Source organism: Acanthopagrus latus, chromosome 2 (assembly GCF_904848185.1).
Source record: "Acanthopagrus latus isolate v.2019 chromosome 2, fAcaLat1.1, whole genome shotgun sequence".
Taxonomy (NCBI): domain Eukaryota; kingdom Metazoa; phylum Chordata; class Actinopteri; order Spariformes; family Sparidae; genus Acanthopagrus; species Acanthopagrus latus.
Genome location: NC_051040.1, coordinates 15,609,616 through 15,635,834, shown reverse-complemented (window position 1 = coordinate 15,635,834; position 26,219 = coordinate 15,609,616). Strand labels below are relative to the sequence as shown.

Below are 26,219 nucleotides of genomic sequence, written 5' to 3'. Positions count from 1 at the left end.
CACAGTAAATTCAAAACTGTAATTTCTTCACATTCTCTTGATCATTTTAGTCAGAGTGATGACAAAGACCGTTCCCAACCAGAACCAGCGACTGCTGCTGTGAAGCCAGTGACAGAGAGACTCAGGATAGATCGTGATGAGGTCATGTATTTATGTGACATTATATGTGACTGAATCTGAGCACAAGCATTTATAATATCTGTTTGAAAACAGCCGTCTTATCTCTGATGGTCTCGTTTGCTGTGACAGGTCATTTACAATCATCAGAGGAATCCCGAGACTGTTTCATAAACACTTCAAAGTTCCTCATAGTCCCTTTAGGTTTTGAATGTTTTTCAACTAAACTTCTTATATATTGCATCTTTAAAGGGTAAAATAAAGCAGAATACGGCATGAAAGCCGCTGAAATGTTAGTGGGGGGTGAGAGAAAATAAGTTAGTAAGTGAAGAGGTAAGTAAGTGAAGAGGAAGAGATATAAACCGTCGAGATATTTAAAGAGTAAAAGGTAAAACCAGTTGAAATGTTAAAAAGGAAGGATTACAAGGCAAGTCCACCATTTTTACCAGCATAAATCCTTTTGTGGCTCCAGAGGAAGCTGCGCGTCATCTGATAAAGTGCCCCCACTGATGTCATCCAGTGGCTCAGCTGCATTGTGGGTAAGACAGCTACCAGGTTTTGAAAACAGTGCCCAGAGGGTGCTGCTCAGCTTTGCTTCCACTTTGGCTGGTCACATTATTGTAGCAAAAAAAAATCCCCCATGGCCCAAAATAGCATTTTTCCCAACAAACCCCCGTTGTAAAAGGGACACAAAACTGCTGAAACTGAATCAAACTGAGATCAACAATCACATTAAAACTCAACACACCATCACAACACAACAGGATGAACATCCCCTCTGGTATAAGCTGAATTATAGTTTTATTATTAAAACTTTGTCGTACTGCAGTTCCATAGTGACTCTGGTATTTGTGACGTGCGAGAACATTATATAAGTGATGGAACAACAGTGTAAGCTATTTCTACAGGACTGCAGATCATGGGTCAGTGGTTCTCCCAGGAGACCTTCAGAGAACGGCAACATGAGTTCATTATTTCCATCTGGCACAACAAGCACAGAGTTTAAAGTCACTGCTGTGGCATAATATCTGTCCTTAATCTGGGTTTGTTTTCATTACAGTCAAGAGCAAATCACACATATCAGATTTTAAAGTACCCTAAATCCGATGGCTCCTGATTTGTTTCACCCTGTGGAGGAGAGAGTAAAGATCTGAAGTGGCCCAAAGAGACAGGACTGAGCTCCAGATATTATTCCTGTCTGGAATGTGGTTTATAACAAACTGGTCTACCAGGACACCCTGGACCAGGTGGTTTTGATCAGCTCACAGGTCAAGCTGCTGCTGCTGCTGCTGCTGCTGCTGCTGCCGCTCTGGTATTCACTTCACATAGAGAAATCAAAACAAAGGAAGACACGAGATCTTTTAACGCATTTTATTTTGTTACTTAAGGAAGCAAATAAAATGCCGGGATATCCGGGAACAAGTCACATGTGTGTCGTGGAAATATAAAAAGTGCAAAACCACACTGTTCCTCCTTATAAAAACAGTTTTAAATAAAGATGAAGAGTATCCCACGGCACATAAGACAAGGTCTGACCCAGCGAGGCTCAAAGACAGTTCTTACACAGCACCGAGTGAAGGAACCAAAGCCAGCTAACTTCAAATTAGTACAAAATACAGTACACAGTTACAGAAAGAGATGGGGACACTCTGCAGACAGCGCTCAATAACCTTTGGTCAGTAAGCCATTTTTTAAAAAGCAGCTCAAGTAGATGAAGAACAATGGGAGCTTATGCCTCACTTAAAGTCTTATTCTGTATTACAGTTTATACACAGTGAATAAATGCCAAAGCAAAAGGATTGTCTTTGTTATCGGTTCACACATTCCTGATAACGATAAAGCTATGAGTCAAAGCATGGTGCCAAAAACAAAAAAATCTTGAATAATCACAAAGTACATGAATGTAAATAACTGCTGCGTTGAGACTAAACATTCGGAGCAGAATAAGACGCTCAATCTCAGACGTTAGGGCACATAATCAAACACTCATACATACATAATGTACATGCCAGAGTAGTATCTCAATTTCAGCCGACTCGGAGCTAAAGTCAACACTGCTTTCTCGTGTTTTTTTTTTAAAAACATCCTGTAATGAATGAATCTCTTTTTGATTGTCTTCCTCAGAGCGGAGAGTGCTCTTCATACATCACAAGTTTTGGCAACACAAAAAAAAAAAAAAACGCTGAGAAAACTGAACTGCATAGCAACTAGAATCAGCAAAGTTACTGAGAGCAGATGGGTTGGCCAGAGCCCCAGTTCCCGCTGCTTTATACCCAGCAGGTCTAAAAATAGCAGCGGAGAGGTCGGGAGCCAGAGACGATGCTGAGATTGGCTGGATTTCATCAGTCTTTGGACGAACCGCGACCAAACCCAACACCTTTGTGTTGTGTCAGAGAGGTGACGAGCTCTGCACCGCCGCACGGGCTCCGACACTGCCTCCGCCTCACCTTGCTTTAATCCGAAAGGGAAATCATTCATAGGTCACATTGGCGGCCGATTGGTTCAGACAGTCTTTCGCACAACAATACAACAAAACACACACGCACCCATGCACACACACATTCATGCACAGGAACAACGCGCGGTGACACAAACGCGCTCTTTGTATTGTAAGTATTCTGGTGCAGTACAGAGAGTTAAAGCTGATTACCACGTTAATGATTAAAGGCACGGTCAATAACATACGTCACATCAGAACGTGTACAAAATTCTGGGTCGGTGGGTTTGTATAAAAACAGACGTTGAAGTCAAGTAAGTAAACTAATTAAAAAAAAAACATCTTTACACGATATCTAATGGGGTTTTTTTTTGCATATAAAATGTACATTCTAGATCATGCAGTAGCACCATGGTTTCTTGAGGTCACTGTGGATCTCAAGAGATCCTTTACTTCCTCCTCCCACAGTATTTGCCCTGGCATCCTGCAACGCCACCTGCAGCAGAGACCAGCAGAGTCACAGTTTAGTCTTTTCACATGAATACAGCCTATGTATCTATGTATTTGCTTATTAGTGTAGCAGGCTTGTGAGTGTTACACTGCTTTCACACAGGGCAAAAAATTGTTTGCCCCTTTTTCTGGCACAATGATTTGACGTGGGTTAAAGTTTAGGCTACTGGCTTTTAAATCCATTTCTGTTACAGCAGGGCTTGAACATGTTTTAGTTGGCGATGATTTTGAAAGAAAGACCAAAGCGAGACACAGTTAGTGGCTGCTGTGTCACCAAACTGAGCCGTGCTACCAAGCTGCGTGATCAGCATTGTGCAGGTGCATCTCTCAACAGAGATGAAAAAGTTATCAGATCTAGAAAAAAAACAAGTGTCTAATGCAGAATACGTCCAGAAGACTTTTTAACATCTTCTGGATGTCTGATGAGATATGTGATCTGCTGTCCCTTGTTTTCCCAGCACGTTTGTGATGACAAAAGTCACACACAAGAAAAAAACATTCACATTTTTAGTGGTGCGTTTAAAAAACCTGAATATACATATATTGAAGTTTTACCTCTGTAGACCCCTCCTCCTCCTCCGCCACCGAGGAAACCCTGCAATGGACCGTACTTGGCTGCTTTGGCTGCGAAAAATACAAGAACAGCCCATCAGATCTGTTTACTTTCCCTACAAAAAGCTCCTGTGGTATGACTTAGAAAATGGGTTATTCAGCTGTGTTTGAAAGGTCAGTGATGTATGAAAGAGGGACGGCTACGTTTTCAGGTCCATACTTTTATTTTGGGTGTGTACTGGAATATGTTTGCATGCTTTAATGCAGCTCTTGTTCACTGGCTCACACACAAATCTTGAAGCCAGGGCCAACTGGTTGTTACTGGAGCAACACCACATTTCATATCCCCATAACATCTGAAATAACTTATTAGTATCGTTCACTCATTTGGCAGAGCGATTTTGTTAGTTCCTATCTGTGTAAGAGAGGAGCATCTCTCTTTACATTTAAATGCACCATTACAGTCCATCAGTAACTCAGTGAGAGTTTAAACTAGTAGTTATCTAAGAAAGCAGACGTGCCTTCCTTGAAATAATCCGGCCTGCAGTAATCTCAGATGGTCAGGAAAATACAGATTATCGTGCGTTCACACTGGCTGTCCGTACCATCTGCACTGACAGGCACACACAGTACCAACGCACACTGTTTTCAATCTCATCCAAATCATCTGACATGGCGTCACCCTCTGCCAAGAGCACAGAGAGAAACTGGAAGGTGTGCTGAGTTACAATCATGATAAGGTCGTGTGTTTTTAGAGATGTTAGGAGGTGTTTGTTACCTTGCTGAGGAGTCAGTGGGGCTGGAACATATCCACCTAGACAAACATTAGAGACAAATGAGAGATGAGATGGTTCCATTAGCATTAATGCTAAAGATGAAACCACTTTGGATCTGGTTGATAGGTGTATCCTGGCCAGGATGTGGTGAGGCCAAACTGTTGACATTACAGTAGATCACATGGGAGGCACTTAGATCTGGTGCTAAAGATACACTCAGTGGATTCAAGTCAGCAGACCTAAACACACAGCTGTGTTATCCAGTCTGTATTTTTGCATTTTAAACATGTTAAAATTTAATTTCATTAAAGTGACTTCTGACCACCTGCACTGCCTCATATTTTCAGGTTTATTCTGCAAATGGGAGAACAATTGTCTGGAACATCAACATACATAATTTAATTCTCTAATGCGAAGTCAGCCTCCCATGTGTGTCAACAACCTGAGTGTGAGAAATTAGAATTATAATTATTTAATGTTAATCTTGAAAAGCCCTCAGTTGCACTTGGCTAAAAGGAATCAAGTCAACAATAAGTATTTTGTGTATGAATATGTGCCTTCATAACCATCACAATGATTCAGGAATTTTCAAGTTTAACATGAGAGATGTGAGTATTGAGGTTACGATCCCTCCACTGCATACAAACTAGTTAAATGGTGTGAAATACAGATTTTTCCATGGGAGTTCACACAGAAACCCACGTAATGTAAATGAGGAGAAGCTGGAGCTGCACTGAGTTTAGGTGAAAAGTGTTCAGCATGAAGGGAGAGAAGGGGCTGATGAGCCTTAAATGAAAGACGTGGTTTCCTGAATTGAAAATCAACAATCTCAACAGATTGTGGATGGTACATTTTCCTGTCATTCTGCAGCAGGCCTCCTCTCCCTTTTCATCATGCCCTCAGCTCTATAAGAGGAAGTGATGGGTCAGTTTTCCTGTCCTGTAATGCGTCCAGCTGTGTTACCTGGCTGCTGGCAGCTGTGCGCTAATCCGCCTCCTGATCCAGAAACAAGGACGAAAAGTTAGAGAATTTGTCTGTTCTCTAAATCCTGGTGTTTGTGGGAGGCAGTTTGGATGCAAGCTAACTTCTTTGGGTTGAATGAATCAGTCGCTACAGTGATATAAGCACGATAATGGGTACTTTGGATCATAAAACAAATGAAAATCTACATGAACTGAATCAGAATTATCTCCTGTGTGTTCTGATTGATCCCAGCTTGTGTTTCATGTTTTCTCTACCTAGAAAACTGCAGTCTTACAGCTCGACTTAACTGACCACCACACACACACACACACACACACACACACACACACACACACACACACACACACACACACACACACACACACACACACACACACACACCACACACACACCATCCTACTACTGTCTTCTTCTCTCGCCTCCACCTTTTAAAGATAAATGGCTTTATTCTGCCATCTGTCAGGTCCTCTGCACTGATTTATGACACAGTTGCTGCTCTTTAAAGGTCACTGCACAGAAACCTGTTTACCACCAACACTGTCACAGACTCAGCAGAGAAAGTCCTCATCAGGAAGTTCAAACATGTGCTGTGTGCAGTAGTAGTGCTGTACCTGGGTAGTACTGCTGGGGGTAAACTACTCCGTAACCAGGTACCACAGGAACCACACCTGTAGAATCAAAAAGCAAATCCACTTATAGGAAAACATCATACAAATTTAGAGAAAACTTTGTACAGTACGGTGAATATTATTATTGACCTAATTTTGTAGAAGCCAATAATTATTCTCCATTTGGCAAACTGTACTGGCAAATGAGGTTAGAAGTTACTAAACCATCTGTGGAAGCGTTTCACACATAGGAATATCTGTGTGGCCAGTGGGAGAAGGATTAGGGCCACGAGTTTTAACAACTAGCCTGCACAGAGTCTGTGGGGAGGTGAGAGGAGGCTGCGCTGTCAGCTGTGGCTGTGCGATTACACTCATCCCTCACAGAGGAGGAGCAGGAGGAGGAGGAGAGGCAGGATCAGAAGCTACATGCACAAAGTGGAAAGCGTGTTGTGGACAGTTGAAGAGTGTGAGCCATATTAACCCCATGTTTTTAATCAACTAAAAAAAAAGAGAAGCTTATACCAAAAAAATATCAAACAAACTCACCCTGCTGATATCCTCCACCTCCTCCAAGATTGCCGTAACCTGTTCAAAGGTAAAGCAAATAAAGACGTCATGATAATGTGTGTATTCTCATGATTTTGTGAACATTAGTATTTTTGTTCCTTTAGCTGTCATGATACGTAGCCAGTGGAGGTCAAAGCAACAACCTCATCCAAACTTCCTCTGGCAGAGTTTTGCTCTTTCAGGGCAGGACTCTCTGGAGGCTTGTGTTATCTTCAAACAGTCACACTTTGATGCTGTACACAGAATTACTAACAGTAATCAGCCTCCATTGGGAAATGTTGAGTTGTTCTGTTGCTCCATTTACAAACTCCTAACGGTACCGTTACACCTCAGGGATTACTGCCTCTGGCGGAGCAGGGATTTGGAAAACAGGCTATAAAACTGCCATTGTTAAATATACAACAAGGAACTTTTAACTGGTTATAAAACAGTGTCAGTGTTATACTAATGCCTCTATATGAACTACATAAGCAAACAGGAACATCAGCGAGAAGATTAGCTATTTCTGTATTATAATATAATTATTATAGTCATTCTTAATGCCTGTCAGCAGGTCGGATACCAGTTTATCTGGTTTAGATAAAGAAAATCATAAAATTACAAATCACGTGAAGAAAGAGGCTGTTCTGTAGTCTGGTGGTACGGCACCTAACAAAGTTTACTTCCACAGAAGCACAAAATGAACATTAATCTCTCGTAGAGTATCGAAGTATCAAACGTTTTGTGAGGCAAACTTAACACCAACATATTACAGGTCAAACATCTGCTACAGTCAACAACAGAAGGAAAAAAGAAGACTCCCTCATAAAATCTGTCATGATTGTGAGTTGCTAAATTAAGAGAAACTTTATCAACTTTGTGAAAGACGTTCTATGAGAAGTTTGTAATAATTTGGTCCTTTTATTTGGCATAATGCTATTTTAAAATGCTTTGTTTTAGTTCCATGTGAGATACAGTACTGAATATCTTCCAGTAATATCAAATGGGAGAGCAGTGTGGAATACAGACTATAGACCCTATGAGCTGAGAGCTTGGATCTTCATATACACTGTTACATTACCTGGTTTAGGCGGTTTAGCACCAGCACCACCACCAACTGCAGAGGGATACGTCAACCCACCTGTCACACGAGACAGAAGACAGGCTCAGATGTGGTGATAAAGACGCTGAGTCAGTTTACCGACTGTAAAGCTGCTCAGGACCGTCAATACTGCCTCCAATAAAACACCCGATGATTTCCTTCATCAGAGTATCCAGCTGGCGTCTCATTCCTGACACTTATCAGCATGTTGGCCAGTTTCCTGTACAGGAAGTGCAATGCGATGGCATCTCCAGACCAACTGTCACTTTGAGCACTGGGCATAACGTTTTTCTTTCTTTTCTTTTTTTTTTTTAAGTCAGGGGAACATCGTGTATTACTGTCTCCTCTCCTCTCATACATACCCTGACCATAACCTTGATGATATGGCCTGTATCCCCCTGAATTGTGATGACAGAAAAAAAGCAGCATTATTGTCTGTTGGGTCAACTTGTCCTACAGTTTGTGTCGGGGGTTGGCTCGTCCAAGAAATGGCAATGATTTGAATTATTAAATTATTAAATAAAAGAAAGAAACTGTTTTATCTTGAATAAGGAAATTTATGCTTTTCATGCCTCAGTTTTTCTCAAATGACTGACGCCTTTGTGTTCTTAGGGTTCACAAATAAACCACTATTAACGTGTTACATAAAATGTAGGCGCTGACCTTGATAACCTCCTGCTGCCAGTGGGATTCCAACTCCACCTCCTGCTCCACCCACTGCAACACAAAACCACAACACAGCAGTGTTTGAGCCTTCATGTGAAAAAAAAAAAGTATGCAAAAAAAGAAATCAGCCTTTGAACATATTTTGGAAGGAGTGTTTTGTTCAAAGCAGAAATACAGGCACACAAACACACACCTGGAGGTTTCAAAGGCTTCGCTCCAGGCAGAACTCCAGCTCCAGTTCCGGTTCCAGTGCCAGTGCCAGTACCAACACCGTAAGGAACTAAAACACAGAAAGAATCAACAGCCACTGCAGTTTCACTTAGAAATGTTAAATAGAGGATATTGTTTAGAGAACTTACCTCCATAAGGTCCACCATAGGGATAGCCACCGGCGCTTGGAACAATACCTGCTCAAATGCATTTGGAGTAAAAGTTTTAGTTGATTTAACAGCAGATTCTCCATTACAGTGAGGAATGAAAGTGTCCCTATGATCCATGTGGACTTCATCCTCTCCAGTGACATCTAAACTATTAGATTAGCTTCAGTGAGAACTTAAAGAAGAAAAACAAACACTTGTTCTTTTAGTTCAAGAAACAGTCCAGTGAATTGGTTTTGGAACTGTGTAGGAAATCAGAGGAAGAAATGTTAAAATAATAATAATAATTGATAATTACTGTATGTGTTCATCAGTGTATTTTCACCTGAAACTAAGAATCATCTTTTAATTTAGCCTTTTTATCTACAGAGGGAATGATTGTTTTACCATTTGTTTAATGTATGTGTTAAAAACTGGAATTCAATGTGTCTTAGTCTGTTTTATTGTCTTGTAAGGATGCTCCAAAAACAAATCAAACTTCTCTCTCAGGGAAAATCTTGATATTTCACTGATTGAGTTGGACAAAACAAAATGCAAGAGTAACACCCTGAATTTGGTCTCATGTCCATCACAGGTAAAATAGTACACAACAGCAAAAACACCCTAAAACTGCAAAACCTGCAGGTACACAAAACTGATGACTGTTCAGTCTGCTGGAGGAATAATTGGGCAACGAAAGTCCTGACACAGCTTTTATTTATATATTAACTGCTGCATTTATCGATTCAAGTTGAATCATTACCTGTCTAAACAGAATGTGTACGGTAAGATAAACATAGCCGTGTGTGAGAGCATGATATATAACATATAATAGGATCATACAATGTGTATTAATGACAGTAGTGCTTTGACTTTGAAATGATGAGGTTGGACAGAGCGGATTTGTGCGCTTATGTATTATAATGTTTGGACGATCTATCAAGGGCAGCAATAATCTGAAGCTCTTATGCTGTTTTAATATAAATACAGATACAAATCATATGAAAGACGTGGTTAGATGTTTCCAGACACTGGGTGACATGAAGAAGTTCCTTTTTTCATTATTTCACAGATAAACTTCAGATATACGACTGGGCTCTTTTTCTGCTATGGCGTCTCATAGATAACAGAAGTTTATTCTTATGGTATTACTGAATATTCGGGACAATTTAATAATTTAATAATCTATTGTGTGGCAATGGCAAGATCAACTTAATGAATAAAGACAAAAGATAGGGAGGTATGTTGCACATTTTACACATTGTAACACAAATTAATCAAGTTTTAACTAAATTGACAAGATATTGTTGCCTTTTGAAGGTGAATATCAGCCACATTTACCTGGTTTGGGTGGTTTTCCACCTGTTCCAACACCAACACCTGAAAACAGCCGCAGAGTCATTACAATTCACAGAGTGCAGCAGAGACAAATGACCAGAGCTGCTGTGTTTGTATTTATCTCCACCATGTGGCCAGATGGATGCACTGAATCCCATTAAGTTTTATTAACAAAACATGGCTTGAGGGCTACAAACAACATGGACTTTTCAAATTATTAAATAATTCATATTTGTTTACCTCCGGGTTGTTGGACTCCGGTCCCAGCTAAATGAGAGTGAAGAGACCAATACATGAACCATCTTATGCTCTATACTGTAAAATGTGATGACTAATTCATACAAATAAGCCAGAGGACAAAAACAGCAGCACAAACAACACAACAAACCTATTTCAAATGTTAGGAAGGAAAAGCATAGCTTGTCAGAGAAAGAAAATCTTATGCTGGATACAGCCAGAAGGAAAAACAGCAGCATAATGAACAAATACAAAGGCAAACAAACACAAAGGCAAATATGGTAAATACAACATAGCAGCACATATTACCAACCACAGATTCAAACAGAGGTTGTCTAAATGACCTGTTGAACTAAAACACGAGTTAACATCCAGCATAAAGTAAAAGTAGGTTTAACAGCACAAAACACTATCTAAAGTCAGTGTAAACTGATTAGTGGCACACAATCAATACATGCACCAAAGAAAAGGAAAACCGATCTTACCACCAGAGGGTGCTGGAACACCTGCTCCACCTGTGACACCGCAAAGCATTCATATATTAACGTCAAAATCTGTGCAAATTTAAAGCGTAATGAGTGTTTCATGGTATATCTCAATATCAGGAAGATTTGCATATTTACCGACACTTGTGCCAGCTGTGAAATTAAAAACATATCATAAACTTAATCCATCTGCAGTACATAAGTACATTATTCAATATAATTGATTATAAACAATTTCATATATACAACTCACCACTTGGCTGAAGAATTCCACCAGAAACTGTAAAAACAGTAAGAAATAAAAATACATTAAAACCAGATGAGACATGAAGCAGAATTAAATCAAGTGAAAAAAAAGCACTGCTATTGAACTCACCGCCTGTTTTCACACATCCACCACGAGGGAGCGAAGCGCAGGAGAGAAGACAAAAAACAAAATTAGTCAGACTGTCTTATACGATGTTGCATTCATTTAGTTATTTTGTATATTTGGTTTGGTTTAATTAATACTATTGCAATATACAGCAGATGTAATGATGAAACTATAACACAGAACCAAATGTCATTATGCTGGAGAGGGAAGGTACGTGAAAAACAAATAGGAACATCAAGAACAAGACGCACAAGACCTTTCAAAATAATCCATCTGTCATCAGGAGAAAATCGTGGTAAAACAATCCACTGAAAGGTGAAATTCTATAGCAGGGGCTTCACAGTTCATTTACATAACCATATAAAAGATTAAATATCATATATCATTTGACTTGACCCTGGAAATATGACAAAAACCCTGCTGTAGAACTTGAACTCACACACAGTATCACACAGCATTCCAGTATCAGTACTTCTAAGTGGCTTTTATATGATCAAATAAGATCTGCAATTGTCTAGAAATTACAACTATTCAATGCATAAAAAAGCAATCCATCAAGCACAGAGAGCTGTTAGTAAAAAGGAAAAGAATGCACAAGACAAGTACTGTTGAGAAAACGGGACAACTGGTGGCTGTAACTAACACAACAGTGAGAGAGCGGCAGGGACCAGACAGGCTGTATCAACTTCTCTGTCAACACTACATGCAGCCTGATATTAACGGATTGTGTCTGAAGCAGAGCAGTGACATGTTAATGTTCTTATATCTGACAAAATACATGGTGCCTGCAGCAGAAAAAAAAACAACAAAAAAAAAAACAACAAAAAACCCCCCACCCAAACTGCTTATTAGAGATCATTAGTAATGCTGAAAGAAGTCACAGAATAGTGCCTGTCTTTACAGTCCCAAAATGACAAAGGCTACTCCTGGGTTGAATTGTCTTTGTATGTTAAAGACAGTTCTTTCCAAACGGTATTTGAGAAAATGATCAGCTTTATTCAAGTGTAAATCACAAAATTAATTAATTCTCCTGAGGATTTCTGGCTGTATAAATTAAGAGTAAACCCACATATTTTATGGTAAAACATGCAGACGAAAATACAGCAGCAGAAGCTACAGTGAGTCCCATAAAGAATGTATCCAAAACACTTCAAGATGTTGTGGGCGACCCTTTTGTTTACATTTGGATGACAGACTGTGCTTTTAAGATCTTAATCTGTAACTATTAAGATGCCTTAAAACGTCACTCGAGTCTGTTTTGGGAGGAGCAATCATATTCACAAATACTGAGTGGACTGTCTGATGCTACGTCAGTGTAGCAAAAAACACTACCGCTCAACTACAATTTGACATACACTAAATACCACAGATTTCACTGGTGAAAGGTTTCATGCAAACAGCAAGTCTTACTGGGCTGTGGAACCTCTGGGGCCTGGCTAATTTCGGCAAGAGGCGTGGGCACTGCCAAAAGACAACAGGTTCCAGTTTTCATCCATTGCACACAGGTACAGAATGAGAGAGACTAGAAAAGGTAGAAGCTGTGAAATGAACCCTGATAGTGCCACAGCCGAAAGGCTGTAAGCTAGAGGGGGGTCAATAGCTTGTAGCATTAGCAAAAAAAAAACCCAACATGGACACAATCTGTGGGCAGGAAATATAGCGGCGATGAATTATGGCCTAGCATTTGCGCAATCACCTCAAGATAGAGCGCAATCAACAAATATAATCTAATATATAATATAAATGGAAACTGTGTTTATCTCTCATCCTACCATATGCTGTGTGTAGTTATTGCAAAAGTATGTGTGTGTTAAAACATGTATGAACAGTGAATGTCAACAGAAATGCAGAGTATTGTCATTTCAGTGTACCTGGTTGAGGAGTTCCAGAAGGACCTGCATCCTTGGCTGTTAACGTATCAAACAGATTATTCAAGATACAAAAGAAGTTCATCTAAGAAAATAAGAAAAGAAAAAAAACATATGGAGGGCTTTACCTGGTTTTCCAGGAACACCTGTTCCACCTGGTACCAGAACAGCAGAACCATCTGGAACACCACCGACGCCTGTGCCTGGAGTAGCTCCTGGCACGGCAAGTCCCTCTCCGGTAACGCCTGATGAGAGAGAGACACACGTGAGGTCAACAAACTGATGGTCTGTGAAGACAAGTCCATGTGACCACTACGCTCAAAGAGCCACAGAACCACATCCTCAAGCTGATGCCAGAAAGTAGTATGAGCAGATCTACTTCTGTCATGTCCACAGCTCTCCGGGTATAATCCAGGCATAAAAGCTTTTCCAAAACCTCCTGACACAACTAGCTCTACCTGAAATGGTGAGACAGGACCCTCTCCTGGAGCCAGGCCAGGGAGAGGAGCCTGCTGGTGAGTGCCTAATTGCCAAGTCTATGCCTAAGGAACTTGTTATGAATGGTTATCAAGAGGTAAAAGACAATGTCAGTAAGAAATAAGATTTGTAATGATTGATAATTGAGCAGCTCCTATCTCAAGTTATACACTTTGGGATTTTTTTAATTGCCTTTTTTTTGCTTGTGTTCTTATTTATTGTACCGTATTTAGCAGCTTTTGCAGCAGCAGAGTATTGTCCACCTCCTAGTCCTCCGCCAGGAACTCCTCCTGCTCCTCCCAGTCCTCCAACTCCTATAAATAAATGATAAATGCATAAATGATTTCAATCATTATTCACATTAAATAAAGACTAATATTTGAAAGAATGAAATGAAGTAAATAAGCAACTACATCTGCAATCATTGAAAATGTCTTTGAATGTCTTGTATTTGTGTTTGTGCTTAATTCGCAAACCATATTTAGCAGCTTTTGCAGCAGCAGAGTATTGTCCACCTCCTACTGCGCCACCAGGAACTACTCCTGCTCCTCCTGCTCCTCCCAGTCCTCCTCCTCCTAACCCACCTCCAGCTCCTCCTAAAACACCTTATATTAGGTGGAAAACGGGCAAGTTTCATCATTAGATCACAGCTGATGTACAGTTCTTATCAGAATTAGTTAATATTATAATGGAATTTTTCGGTGTTTGTGCTTGGTCATGATACCATATTTAGCAGCTTTTGCGGCAGCAGAGTATTGTCCACCTGCTAGTCCTCCACTAGGAACTCCTCCTGGTCCTAACCCAGCACCAGCTCCTCCTAAAGCTCCCAATAAGAAATTATTTTAATCATTATTCACACCTAATAAAGACTAATATGTGAAAGAATAAGTTAAAATAAATGAGCAGCTAGATTTACAATCATTGAAATCCACACAATTCCTATTGGAGTTACATTAGTCACAAGAAAACATCTTTGAATGTCTTTTATTTGTGTTTGTGCTTATTTCACAAACCATATTTAGCAGCTTTTGCAGCAGCAGAGTATTGTCCACCTCCTAGTCCTGCACTCGGAACGACTCCTGCTCCTCCTGTCCCTCCGAGCCCTCCTGCTCCTAACCCTGCTCCAGCTCCTCCTGGCACAGCTATTTCAGAGAAATGGAGCAAGTTACATCATCAGTTTACAGTTAATCAAACCTAATAACATCTAGGAAGAGTTACAGTAATTATTTTAAACAGTACCCCACCAATCAGAATATAGTGATACATGATAAAATGTCTCTGAGAGTGCAGTATTTATATAATTTTCATGCTTATTTCTGCTACCCTGTCCTCCTTTACCTACCTGCATACATTTTACACAGAAACATGCTGAAATTGGTCCAATCTAAGGTAATATTAAAAACTACATCTTACCATATTTTGGTTTGACTGCAGTACCATAACCTGTCAGGAGGCAACATAATGTTTGTGACTGACAATTACTTAAGTTGTGTTTAATGACAAAAACAGCAGAAGCAACTTAGACCTTTTTGTTTACACTGATATAGACAACTTAACAACTTACCACCGTAGCCGCCGCCACCACCACCAGGCACTAGTCCACCTGCTCCTCCTGGAACTCCACCTCCTCCGAGGCCTGCTCCTGGGACTCCTGTTGTGAAGTGGATAAAGACTTACATTACAAATGAAAGTTCACACTTGCTGGAAATTTCTCAAACACGGTCTCAACTTCCACTCCAGCCAGCTACCGCCACAGTCACTGGTCAGCTGCTCGCACGATATTAAACTCTGGAGGACATCAAATCAACTCAAACTCAACAACAATAAAACAGAGCTCATGGTTGTGGCCTCCAAGGTGCTTCTCCAGAAGGTTGGAGATATTCCCCTGGACATGGACAGCTGCTCTCTCTCCCCATCCACTGAAGTCTGCAACCTGGGTGTCATCCTCGATTCCACGCTATCCTTTCAACCACACATAAAATCCATCACAAAATCAGCTTTTTATCATCTTATAAAACATCTCCAGACTCCAACCCTCCCTCTCCTCCCTCTCCAAACCTGTGGCTGAGACCCTCATCCATGCCTGTCTGGGCTCCTTTCCAAAACCCTGGACAGGCTCCAGTATGTGCAGAACTCTGCTGCCAGGGTCCTCACACGCACCAAGCCCTGGCAACACATCCTCCACTCTCATTCGCCTTCACTGGCTCCCAGTCAAATCACGCATCACTTACAATATTCTCCTCCTGACCTATAAATCTCTCCATTCCCTGGCCCCCCATATCTGTCTGACCTTCTCCACCCCTATACCAAGTCTCAGAAGCTGCGCTCATCAGGCACACACCAGGTCTCCATCCCTCACACCAAACTGCAAACCCTCGGCGACAGAGCCTTCTGTGTGACAGCCCCCATTCTCTGGAGCACTTCCAGCTAAAATCCTCAAACGGACTTCTCTGGAGCACTTCAAAAAAGACTTAAAAACCCATTAATAAGGTCTATCAGCTCTAGGTCCAGCCCCAACAATCAACTTCTCTGGTAATTTATCTTATTCGTATTTTTGTTTATCCATCTATTCTTTGTTTTGTTTGTTCCACTCTGTTAAGCGTCTTTGCGTCCTTGTGCATAAAAAAGCAGCGTCTGCAGCACTGCATAGGAGAAAAAGGTTTGTTACACCTTATGTCATGGTAAAATTACACTATGTCAAACTATAAGGATCACAGTCTCACCGTATTTAGGAGGTTTAGCGCCGGCTGCCAACGCTGCAACACAAAATGTTGAGTTTAGAAAACAACCTGATGCTAGAATTTTGTCTTTTTTATGTTGTGTTGAGCATGCTTACACCCATATCCTGGTAAAAGTGGGACTCTTCCAGGGACTTCTCCTCCACCTACTCCACCACCCGGAACCCTCCCTGTACCACCTGGACCTTTAATACAAAAAGTAATTAAGTAATCATTCACAGTCACTTAAAACTCTGTGTAAAATGCAATGATTTTATTATTTAATTTCAGTTACCATATTTAGCAGCTTTAGCAGCAGTAGAGTATCCTCCACCTCCCAGTCTTGATATTCCAAGTCCTCCTCCTCCGCCTCCACCTCCGAGTCCTGTTCCTCCAAGTCCTCCACCTCCAAGTCCTGTTCCTCCAAGTCCTCCACCTCCGTGTCCTGTTCCTACCAATCCTCCAGCTCCTGTGGAAAGCACATTTATTTCCCCATAAAACTGGCGTTATGGTTTGACATATGACATTTGCTTAATAAGCAGATCTTAACATTTACCCCCGTGGTGTGCCTTACCCTTCATCTGTGCAAACTACACAAGCCGATGCATGAAACATCGCTTATCTGAAAGCTCTACTAATATTGTAACGGTGGGTACCAGGGCCCAGGTTTGAACATGGTCAAGTCAGTAGAGTTGCTGGACGTTACAAAGGCAGCAATATCAGAGCTATTGATTCTGATTCAATCTCAGCAGCCCTCTGTCGTAAGACTCGAGATCCATCCACATCAACCACATAACTTGTCCGATAATCTTTAATTACCATATTTAGCAGCTTTGGCAGCGGCAGAGTAGCCTCCTGTTCCAACCTGTCCCCCTGGTCCTCCTAGTCCTCCACCTCCACCTCCGCCAAGTCCTCCACCTCCATGTCCTCCTGTTCCTCCAAGTCCCCCCACTCCTGCGGCATAATCAAGCAACTCAAATCACATTGTCATCCTTTTGCAGCCAAAAATAATGTCTGTAAGAACATGTTTTAGAGGGAGAAGAAGAATAGGATTTGATCTTAAATTTCCGTACCATATTTAGCAGCTTTAGCGGCAGCAGCATATCCTCCTGCTCCACCCGGTCCTGCATACCCTCCCGTCCCTAATTGTCCTCCTGCCCCTCCAAGTCCTTCAGTGCATATAGCCAATCAAGGGGAAGACAAAACGTAATTAAAACATTATTATCCAACATGGAGTAGGTATCTTATCATCTTAAGGACTGTACAAGTACAAATATTAGAGCATAACATAATTTTAAGACAAGTCCAAATGATAATGCAATTTATACGCCATACCATATTTAGCAGCTTTGGCTGCCTGTGAATATCCAGACACTGGTGCTCCTCCTCCTGGTACTCCAAGTGGTGCCCCTCCCGGTAGTCCTCCCGGTACTCCTCCTGGCACTCCACCTGGTACCCCACCTGGTAGAACAAACAGTACAATATAAATTGAGAAGTTCTTACTTACATCTTTTTAACTCACAGGATGAGTGAATAGGTCATGTGTGACAATATCATTTTAAATTTTCGTATATAAAACAAAAACAAAACATTAAAGTTCTCACCATATTTAGCAGCCTTTGACAAAGCTCCATATCCTGCTGAAAGTAAATATAAATGTCTTTTTTTAAGGCATGCTGTTGAGGCTCAAGGAATGGCAATGTCTTTGGTTTATAGCATTCACACTAATAATGAAAGGTGACAATGTTTAGCTGGGCCTCACATGCCATTTAGGCTATTGGTAAGGGTCTAAGATTGGCAAATGTATCTTTTTATTTTCCACTATGACACAATTCTGCTTTCTGGTGTGGATGAACTTTACAATCATGGAAACAGTTTAGGTAGGTTTTTCTTTTTTTTTTTTTTTTATGTCTGTTCTGAGATATCATACCTCCTGGAACCTGCCCTGGGTACTGTCCACCAACTCCCCCGACTCCAACGCCGACACCGCCGACGCCGACACCGCCAACACCGCCGACACCGCCGACACCGCCGACACCGCCTACACCGCCTACACCGCCTACACCGAGCAGAGAGTACAGACTTTATGTGCTGTAGATGTTACACATCTTAAAACCGTTAACTTGTAAATAAGAAAGGATATTCTTGGTAAAGACAGTGGTAGGATACCATATTTAGCAGCTTTAGCCTGAGCAGGTGAGATCCCTCCAGGCCCCACTCCTGCAGAATGAATAACAACAAAATGTAAAAAATGTTTTCTACCTTTCCGCTCCATATTCATTAGTAGTGCATTTGTAAAAACACACACCAGTTCCAACAGGATAACCAGGCTTTGACCCGGCGCCAGCTTGTCCTCCAGGAAGTCCAGCACCACCATTACCAAAACCACCATAACCTGTAAGATTGTAATGTGACACATCATTAAATCCTGGATTCCCACTTATGCCATGGTCAGATATACGAAACTAAAAGATTTGTACCATAAGGTAGTTTGGCACCTCCAGGTTTTGCTCCATAGCCACCTGAAGAAAATAAAATAAAAAATTACAGCTCTTGAGAAGATTGCACAAGTGTACGCATTATTATATGCTTAAGCACAAGTACTGAAATAACAATTCTAATATAATTCATCTGGGTTCAAATGCAGTGTTTCAAAACACATGAAAACAGCTGTTCACAACTACATTTAATCATTAAAGAGGTAAGTGGGTCCCAGCAGCAGCTAAGATTGAAGCCAAGTAGTTCATTGCTACAGCAGAATTACAGTATGCCTTTCAGTGAGTTTGTGAATGGCTGTATTTTTGGCATCATGTGTTGTTTGATTTGTAGCACCTGCTGGTTACAGAGAGTGATTTAATCATTGGTTAACTTAATCATGGTTGGCCTGCACCACAGAAAGGACAATAGATAGCAGTGAAGCAGTACCATCTGCCTCCTGTCTGCAGCTAGTTTTCCTCTATCGCAGAGCACTTATCCAAAAATAAGCAATTAATAAGCCGTGTTTAGAGAGTAATTGTTCTGTAGAAATCTTACGGGAGATCAGATTCTAGAAATGTGTGGATGCACGAATGAAAATGTCTCATGTATTTGGAGATCCCCTGGTTTAAAATGACTGAAGACTGTGATTAGATGTCTGGCCACCCTCCTTCTCTCTCCATTTTTACCATCATTATCTCCTTTTAACCATCAAATATAGATTTTTTAAAGATCCGGAAAATAATCAACAACAGTATGTATAAGGCAGAACCATCATTTCAGTGATTGTGCAGCATTAATTTCATGATAACGATGATAAAACTTATGTGTCTACGAGAAATATAAGTCAGCAAGATCGCTTGATTTCAGCAACGTATTGTAGCATAGGGAATCTCTAAAAAGCAGGCAGTGGAGGCAGTGTTGTGATTTTGGGGCCATTAGAAACAACAGAGTAAAAAAAAGCTCCCTTCTGGGGCACCACAGACAGACAACTCTCTTTAGGACCAACCAGTGATAAACCCGTCATAGGAAACCCATAGAAGTGCCCAATGGTTATCAGGCTGTAAGGCTAGTAAGACTGTCTGTATGCTGGGAAAACAACAACTGTAACAAACTGTCACTATCAACAAATGTCATATAAAAACAAGAGGGTAACTTGTCGATTACACGGTAGCTGTACCTTGTTGTTTGGGTGATTTGAGGGGGTACCCATGAAACACTCCTGGCTGCATCGGGCCACCATACCCGCGACCTCCTGTGACAAAGGATATCAGTTAAAATTCTGATCAGCAATTACCAATAATATGGACAACATTACGAATATATTTGTTTGGAATCTGGCATTAATCATGAATAAAGTTACCTGGCACTTGACCCCCTTGTCCTCCTCCAACTGTATGAGAAAAATCACAATCAGACTCACAGATGAAAAAGGAGGTGTGAACAGATAAAGAACATTTTTGGATGCAAAACAAACCCATGTTTTTATTAATCGACCTTTGGTTTTGTGTTCCAGGTATTCCATCATAAATAAGGTGTATGGTTTCACCTTTCTAGAACTTAAGTGTTCCCCATGTTTTGTTTTGGTTTTTTTTCAAAAATAAAGGCAGTGCACTGAAACTCACAAGAAACTAAATCTAAACCTTACTTGATTTAGGACTGAGGCCAGTGCCAGTGGCCACCCCAGGCAGAACGCCTCTACCACCGAACCCTGCAGAAGCAACAAGCCGCATTAAATCTTTACACAGTGCTTGACTGCAAAAACGCCAACCCTACACTCAAACAGTGATAAATAGTGTCTGAGATTAATCAGTGAAAGAGAGACAAACCATTTCCTGGCACCAGTCCACCTTGATAAAGTCCAGGCACACCCACACCTGCCACAGACAAAGAGAGGATATTACTGCACGTCTGCATCCACACTTACATGAATGTGGGAGGGAATCTGTGATGCATTAGGAGTCATAAAGTTGACCTGGAAATTCATAGGCCTGTCAATCATTATGACAAAACACAACAAAAGGAACGAGACAGGAAGCAGCCAAAGCGGGCGTGTGCTGCTGGCACAAAACTGACATTTACTGTCATCGTCTCTGATCACAAAAGAGGTTAACCCTTCTGACGCTTAAAGCAAAACGTACAAACAGAATACATAAATTCTTATTTTGCATTTCTATTTGCTCTTTAGCTCACATCGTATCAACTGCGCTGTGTTTAAAGGGCAACATAAATAAAGTTGAGTTTATTTTAGCTGCAGTACTGTTTGTAGGTGTTGTTTGGAAATCTGAGTGTACAGATGTCGACGAAGCTTATTGAAACAAAAAGCCCCAAATCGTTATTTTGCCAAAAATTAAAATACTTCCATCCACACCAAACATCTGCTATATGCAATGGAAAATGAGTTCGGTGTGGCCCCGTTGCCTCGTGAACTGCATCCTGTCTGCTTTCAGCCTCGTGAGTTTATTGTTGAGTCTACAAAACCTGGCACTTTGGCAGCTTTCTTTCCAGCACCGACACCTGCACCACCCCCTCCTGGAAGGCCTGTCTGAGGAATAACAGGTCCTGAAAAAAAAAGAAAAAAAGAAAAAAGGTTAAAATGTTACTTGGCTCATCGGACAGAGCGTGACAAATATATAGTGTGAAAAACACAAGCACATCTTTCTTGTCCAAACAACTGTAACTGTGATCCTTGCCTACCCGAGACTCCCAACACTGTTAACAGCTCTCTTTAAAATTCTTAATTTATAACGTTTGGAAACGTACAGTGTTTGGAGTCCAAATTGGCTCTTTATCAGAGACATCAACTCCTCCGCACCTGACAAAGAGCCATTCTGGGGTTTGAAAAGTTTTACTTGTCCTAAAATATTACAGTAAAAAATTTAAACGGAATGTTAGCAGTGTTTCAAGTCTTTGGGAGGTAGAAATCACAGTGTGACCACCAGAAACAGAGCAAAATACTATAAAAAAGGTGACAAAAATGGTTCTTGAGGGCTTGAGTTTGTGTCTTGCCTCCAGCGGGCACAGAAGCTCCAGTCCCAGCGCCTCCAGGACCTCCACCTGCCCCAAGCACAGTTCCAGCACCTGAAATGAAAACAGAATATAAATATACAATTTCGAGCTTGAGGTTACACTAACATTCACTTAAACTGAAGTAAGAGAGCAATGAAAACCCTGTAACATGAGCATTCAATTGTAGTACATCCCACAAACACTAGAGGGCCCTGTGATACTGGGAAGGACGGTGAGCAGATGTGTGGTTTGTGCCAGACTTGACCTCCTCAGCAGGGAGCCAGATCCTTAGACTACCCACTGGTATTGAGAGCAGCTGATGTGACCCAACAAGTCTGTCATCGCCTCATGATCAAAAGCAGCATGGCCGACTTTTAATCTAATCAGGAGCGGCCGCCAGCATGCATGGCATTTGCCTTGCCTCATCAAATGCCTCATTTCTTTGGCTATCCCTCGTGCAGGAAATGAGCTGTCAGTTTCACTTGCATGGGAGCTTGGCAGCTGCATTAAAACACATTGGTTTATTTGTTTAAAGTTTTTTTTTTTTGCATTTCTTAATCTTAAATTCCTCATACAGGACAGCCATTGCCGGACAGACATTGCGCACTGCTTGTAAGTATGTGGCCTGGGAGATTTGGTGAGGAAAAGTTTGGCAAGGGAGTGTTTTGTTTTATCTGTAGTCTTTCAGAGGAATTAATGGTTATTTTGAGTGTCATGAAAAAAGCACAGACTGATTCGAGGGACTGAAGTTTTGTCATTGCCAACCAATACTTAAGAGTAGGCGCTTTGCCATAGTACAGCTCTGGTGATGATTGGGCCCCTCCTGAGCCCACGCTTAATCAGCCTTCTGAAATTAAAGCCAATCAAGTGCACATACGTGGCGCAGACTTTAAGGTCAGGCTGGGCTCTGCTGAAGTTCAAACTGGCCTATGTTTGCAGGTACGTGATGAAAATGTCCTTGTTTGCCAAACAGTGTTTTTCATGCTGAGTTACCATTAATATGAAACATTCATTTTGGCTTTCTCATAACATGCAAGCATGCAGACTTCTAAGAGGCCTTGTGTCAGTATTCAGCTCAGTTCAAGTTTGTACAATAGTCTGTCATCAGGCCAAGAATCAGCTGGGCAGAGGGCCTCCTGCACCTACGATTAGGACAACCAGAAAAAGATGTTCAGCGAAGGACCCTCAAGGGATGACTGTGGTTTTCGTGTTGTTGTCTCAGTGCCATCATAGTGACATAATAGCAACTGAATTTAATGTGGGATACTCTTCAATCCAAGCATGAACCAAGATGATTTTGTCCAGCCTCTCATGATTGCTTCCTAAACCAGGCCGGAGACCAGATTACGCTCAGTATCATACTCAGAACCCGTGCTTCACATTTGCTTCACAACTTTCCAGAACGAGAGTTTGCATTAAATTTAAAAATCTTTAACACATAGAAGAGATGATTTTTCTCAATGGCACACCACCAGCGTTCCACCTCTCTACAGGGATCTTTAACCATGAGCCAAAAAGGAAATTGGAGAACCAAACTTGGCGACCCGGAATTCGAGGCATTTTTACTGCAAGGTTGAAACTGAGTGCTAAAAAGCCACATAAAATCACTGCAGCCATCAACACAAACAACTCAAAACAAGCAAGGGGGAACATGATCAGTGTCTCATTCCAACAACCAATATTCCACCATCATGAGCCCCAGTTTCCACCACAGTCACTGAGCCAGGTTTTGACTCAGTGTTTAAAGGAATGCCTGTTTAGAAATCGAGGAAAATGTGCTCCGCTGCTTGTGATGCCATCACTTGTCCTCGTGTGCATTCGAAACATAAACAAAAGATGCCAGGATTAACACCTACAGCGAGTAGCTGATGCAAATTTTGTCTTCTTCAGAATTGTAGCTTTTGACACATTAAAATAGTTTCTAACAGATATGATTGGCAAAAGCAACATCTTTCCATTCCACAAAGTGTAAGCCTATTCAAGCGGAGGGATGGTGGAAATCTGACAGACACATCTTTGGAAGGTTGAAGGAGGTCATTGTGTACTAAAAGTTGACTTCACTTGGATTACCAAGTAAAGTAGACTGTTAAATATACGGTGTACAAGCTAAAAAGCTAATTTTGAGGTAATCTGTTTCCTCAAATATTTTTTAAAGTAAGTTCACTTTGTCAGACTTTACAGTAGGGATTTAAATATAGTATGTCACTCAATATCATTAAATTCATGTCACCAATTAACTTGTGCCACCACTCCCTTCAGCTGTACCTCTTTTGGCTGCCTTCTGTCCACCTCCTGGGAAAAAGCCCCCAGTGCCTCCACCATATCCACCATATCCACCTAAACCAAACAAAGGAGCAAAAGGTTAAAGAGTGTACTTGCTTACAGAAGAGGGTAAACTTTCTAGCACACATTTCAAAGACATTTTAGAGTTTTGCTGTAATGTACTAACCTACTGTCAACTAAATGTGGCACTCATGCTCGCACACACTACTAATTCTAGTTTCCATTCCAGGCTACAAGTACTCACCTCCTCCAAGGCCTCCACCTCCGTGACCACCACCTCCTAGATTGCCATAACCTTGATGAAAACAGGCAGTAGAAAGAAAGAACGAGAGAAAGAAAGAAAGAAAGAAAGAAAGAAGGAAAGAAAGACAGAAAGACAGAGATAAAGAAAGAAAGAAAGAAAGAAAGAAAGAAAGAAAGAAAGAAAGAAAGAAAGAAAGAAAGAAAGAAAGAAAGAAAGTGAGAATTGTTGTACAAAAGGATGAAGTCAGTTTTCTTCACTGTGGGTATCGTGAGTTACTGGTGATTTGTTCCCTTATCAAAACGTTTCCCAGGACTTGAAAGTACTACATATTGTATATATAAGAAAACATAAAGCACACGAAATATGACACAATATCATGTGTGCTTCATTAAGTTTGATTGAAAACACTCGCATTTATGTTTCTGGAGCCAAGGACGGTACCTTGGGCTTGAGCTGACCCCCCACTGACGAAGAAACATGATAGATGGAACATTAAAAAAAAATAAAAAAGATTGTCCATCTTGTTATGCTTTATTCTAAACACTGGAGGGAGCAGTCTCTTCTTTCGGAGACTAAAAAGGGCCCAAACTAATGTATAGCATGGGTGTTTAAAGGCATGAATAAAATCAGTTCCCAGCATGGGTTTCCACTTGCTGTCAAGAACGAGTGAGGAGTAGATGAAGGAATGGAAAAGGTGATGAAAGAGAAAAAAGGACATTAAAAAAACTGCTTGACACCTGCTCGTGGATTGAAAGTGACTGGAATTAGGGGCTCACTGTATGGTCTAAACGAAATATTGTTTTACGTTAGCCATAACCCTTTAAACATGCACATCTACAGGTGCCATTAGAAGACTTCGAATTAGAAAATACTTATTGATGGAAGGCTTGTATTGCTTGACTGTAATGGACTTGAAAAGCAAATAAGCATTGAAAACCAACCCTGCCAATATGAAAAAAAAAAAAGTCAGAATGAACATAAAAGAGGTACTTTAATCCATCAGGATAACTCTGGCTTTGAATTGTCAGACACTGTAACACATTCAACTCACAATAACTCAAATCTAATCATTTTCCATGTATGTAAACTGTGCGGAAAAAGTGACAAGAGGCAGACTATCAAGATTCATTAAGTTGAACTTAAGTGTCTCCAGATAACTGCCACGGTGATATATTCCTATTTTCTAACGCTAACATATGAGGGTCCATGCTTTATAACATGTCAGGCACATCATTCTCCGAGTTGTATTAAAAGAAGCTGTGAGCTGAAGCAAGCTTCCCCAATCAGACGCAAACATGTTAGAGTAATGACTGTTTGAAACAAGAAGAAACTTGAATGCTGTCCACCAAGGAACTTGTTTTCATCAATACTTGAAAAGCCAAAAAGTCCGGGGTGAGCGGCTAATCATGGGAAACAAGCTGAGCAAGTGAGGGAGAGAACGAGAGGAACAGATCAGACTGGAGGGTGAGAGCATCGAGTCCAGCAGTCTGCAGGGTGCAAGGTAATGATACTGACGAGGAGGAGGAATGTGCTGGAAGAGATAGATAGAAATGATGGAAGTGTGGAGTTTCATGACCTAGTCAAAACAAATGTGGGCACTGGCCTTGCCAAGCGTTTGGCAAACAGACTGAGCATGCAGTGCAAGCCCAGACGCTAAGCTAAGCGCCCTTGCAATAATCCATCTCCTACAAAGCTTTGAGCTTGATTCCCTCCGATTGCTCAACCATCCTAAGACACACCTCGGAGTAATAACAACAGTAATCAATTCTTGTATAAATCACACTGATCTAGGGGCTTTCATTTTTCCAGTGCTATGTTGACAGAAGAAATCCGTCTTATTTATCTCAGTTTAATCAGTGAGCTCCCCACGCCATAAAAATGTTAAGGAATCGACAAAACAAGATAGTTCCGAGACAAATCGAACACTGCTGAAGCCTTGCACCCTAAAAAAATTTGTCTGGTATGAAATGTTCTTTTAAATCGCTCTGGTCTAGCCTCAAGATCACACAGGTGTATATGTATTTGTCAGTGTGAGCACAGCCTGCACAACAGAGAGATT

The 26,219-nt window shown here is 41.0% G+C and overlaps 1 protein-coding gene and 1 long non-coding RNA gene across 5 annotated transcripts in view; one reads left to right on the top strand and one right to left on the bottom strand.

Annotated features, from left to right (window-relative positions):
- Positions 1 to 1,473: 1,473 nt before the first annotated feature.
- The window catches only part of elna (elastin a), a 51,106-nt gene continuing 26,360 nt past the window's right edge, over positions 1,474 to 26,219 (bottom strand). Inside the window, exons 7-51 of one of the 3 annotated variants that reach the window (XM_037122812.1) lie at positions 24,161 to 24,211; positions 23,899 to 23,970; positions 21,634 to 21,705; positions 21,106 to 21,186; positions 20,454 to 20,501; positions 20,273 to 20,335; positions 19,988 to 20,017; positions 19,805 to 19,879; positions 18,630 to 18,671; positions 18,458 to 18,544; positions 18,319 to 18,369; positions 18,080 to 18,208; positions 17,754 to 17,789; positions 17,485 to 17,610; positions 17,223 to 17,318; positions 16,969 to 17,103; positions 16,445 to 16,618; positions 16,269 to 16,355; positions 16,156 to 16,188; positions 14,997 to 15,083; positions 14,846 to 14,875; positions 14,446 to 14,574; positions 14,157 to 14,255; positions 13,909 to 14,037; positions 13,657 to 13,746; positions 13,084 to 13,200; positions 12,959 to 12,994; positions 12,498 to 12,548; positions 11,091 to 11,093; positions 10,968 to 10,994; positions 10,853 to 10,867; positions 10,715 to 10,744; positions 10,233 to 10,259; positions 9,996 to 10,034; positions 8,658 to 8,705; positions 8,492 to 8,578; positions 8,296 to 8,349; positions 7,995 to 8,030; positions 7,612 to 7,671; positions 6,531 to 6,569; positions 5,988 to 6,044; positions 5,356 to 5,388; positions 4,395 to 4,430; positions 3,620 to 3,688; positions 1,474 to 3,050 (exon numbers count right to left, since the gene is read on the bottom strand). In XM_037122812.1, coding sequence (XP_036978707.1) covers positions 3,004 to 3,050; positions 3,620 to 3,688; positions 4,395 to 4,430; positions 5,356 to 5,388; positions 5,988 to 6,044; positions 6,531 to 6,569; positions 7,612 to 7,671; positions 7,995 to 8,030; positions 8,296 to 8,349; positions 8,492 to 8,578; positions 8,658 to 8,705; positions 9,996 to 10,034; positions 10,233 to 10,259; positions 10,715 to 10,744; positions 10,853 to 10,867; positions 10,968 to 10,994; positions 11,091 to 11,093; positions 12,498 to 12,548; positions 12,959 to 12,994; positions 13,084 to 13,200; positions 13,657 to 13,746; positions 13,909 to 14,037; positions 14,157 to 14,255; positions 14,446 to 14,574; positions 14,846 to 14,875; positions 14,997 to 15,083; positions 16,156 to 16,188; positions 16,269 to 16,355; positions 16,445 to 16,618; positions 16,969 to 17,103; positions 17,223 to 17,318; positions 17,485 to 17,610; positions 17,754 to 17,789; positions 18,080 to 18,208; positions 18,319 to 18,369; positions 18,458 to 18,544; positions 18,630 to 18,671; positions 19,805 to 19,879; positions 19,988 to 20,017; positions 20,273 to 20,335; positions 20,454 to 20,501; positions 21,106 to 21,186; positions 21,634 to 21,705; positions 23,899 to 23,970; positions 24,161 to 24,211 — 2,963 coding nt within the window. In that variant the 3' untranslated portion in view covers positions 1,474 to 3,003. Of the gene's footprint in view, positions 3,051 to 3,619; positions 3,689 to 4,394; positions 4,431 to 5,355; positions 5,389 to 5,987; positions 6,045 to 6,530; positions 6,570 to 7,611; positions 7,672 to 7,994; positions 8,031 to 8,295; positions 8,350 to 8,491; positions 8,579 to 8,657; positions 8,706 to 9,995; positions 10,035 to 10,232; positions 10,260 to 10,714; positions 10,745 to 10,852; positions 10,868 to 10,967; positions 10,995 to 11,090; positions 11,094 to 12,497; positions 12,549 to 12,958; positions 12,995 to 13,083; positions 13,201 to 13,656; positions 13,747 to 13,908; positions 14,038 to 14,156; positions 14,256 to 14,445; positions 14,575 to 14,845; positions 14,876 to 14,996; positions 15,084 to 16,155; positions 16,189 to 16,268; positions 16,356 to 16,444; positions 16,619 to 16,968; positions 17,104 to 17,222; positions 17,319 to 17,484; positions 17,611 to 17,753; positions 17,790 to 18,079; positions 18,217 to 18,317; positions 18,370 to 18,457; positions 18,545 to 18,629; positions 18,672 to 19,804; positions 19,880 to 19,987; positions 20,018 to 20,272; positions 20,336 to 20,453; positions 20,502 to 21,105; positions 21,187 to 21,633; positions 21,706 to 23,898; positions 23,971 to 24,160; positions 24,212 to 26,219 lie in introns of all 3 variants that reach the window. The other 2 variants (XM_037122823.1, XM_037122830.1) reach the window with 2 other exon arrangements.
- On the top strand, positions 21,956 to 24,299 carry LOC119033174. 2 transcript variants are annotated; one of them, XR_005079193.1, is made up of 3 exons: positions 21,956 to 22,245; positions 23,893 to 23,994; positions 24,146 to 24,299. It is a non-coding gene; the product is annotated as an uncharacterized LOC119033174 (long non-coding RNA). The 2 variants fall into 2 exon arrangements; XR_005079192.1 differs by lacking the exon at positions 21,956 to 22,245 and adding an exon at positions 22,438 to 22,572.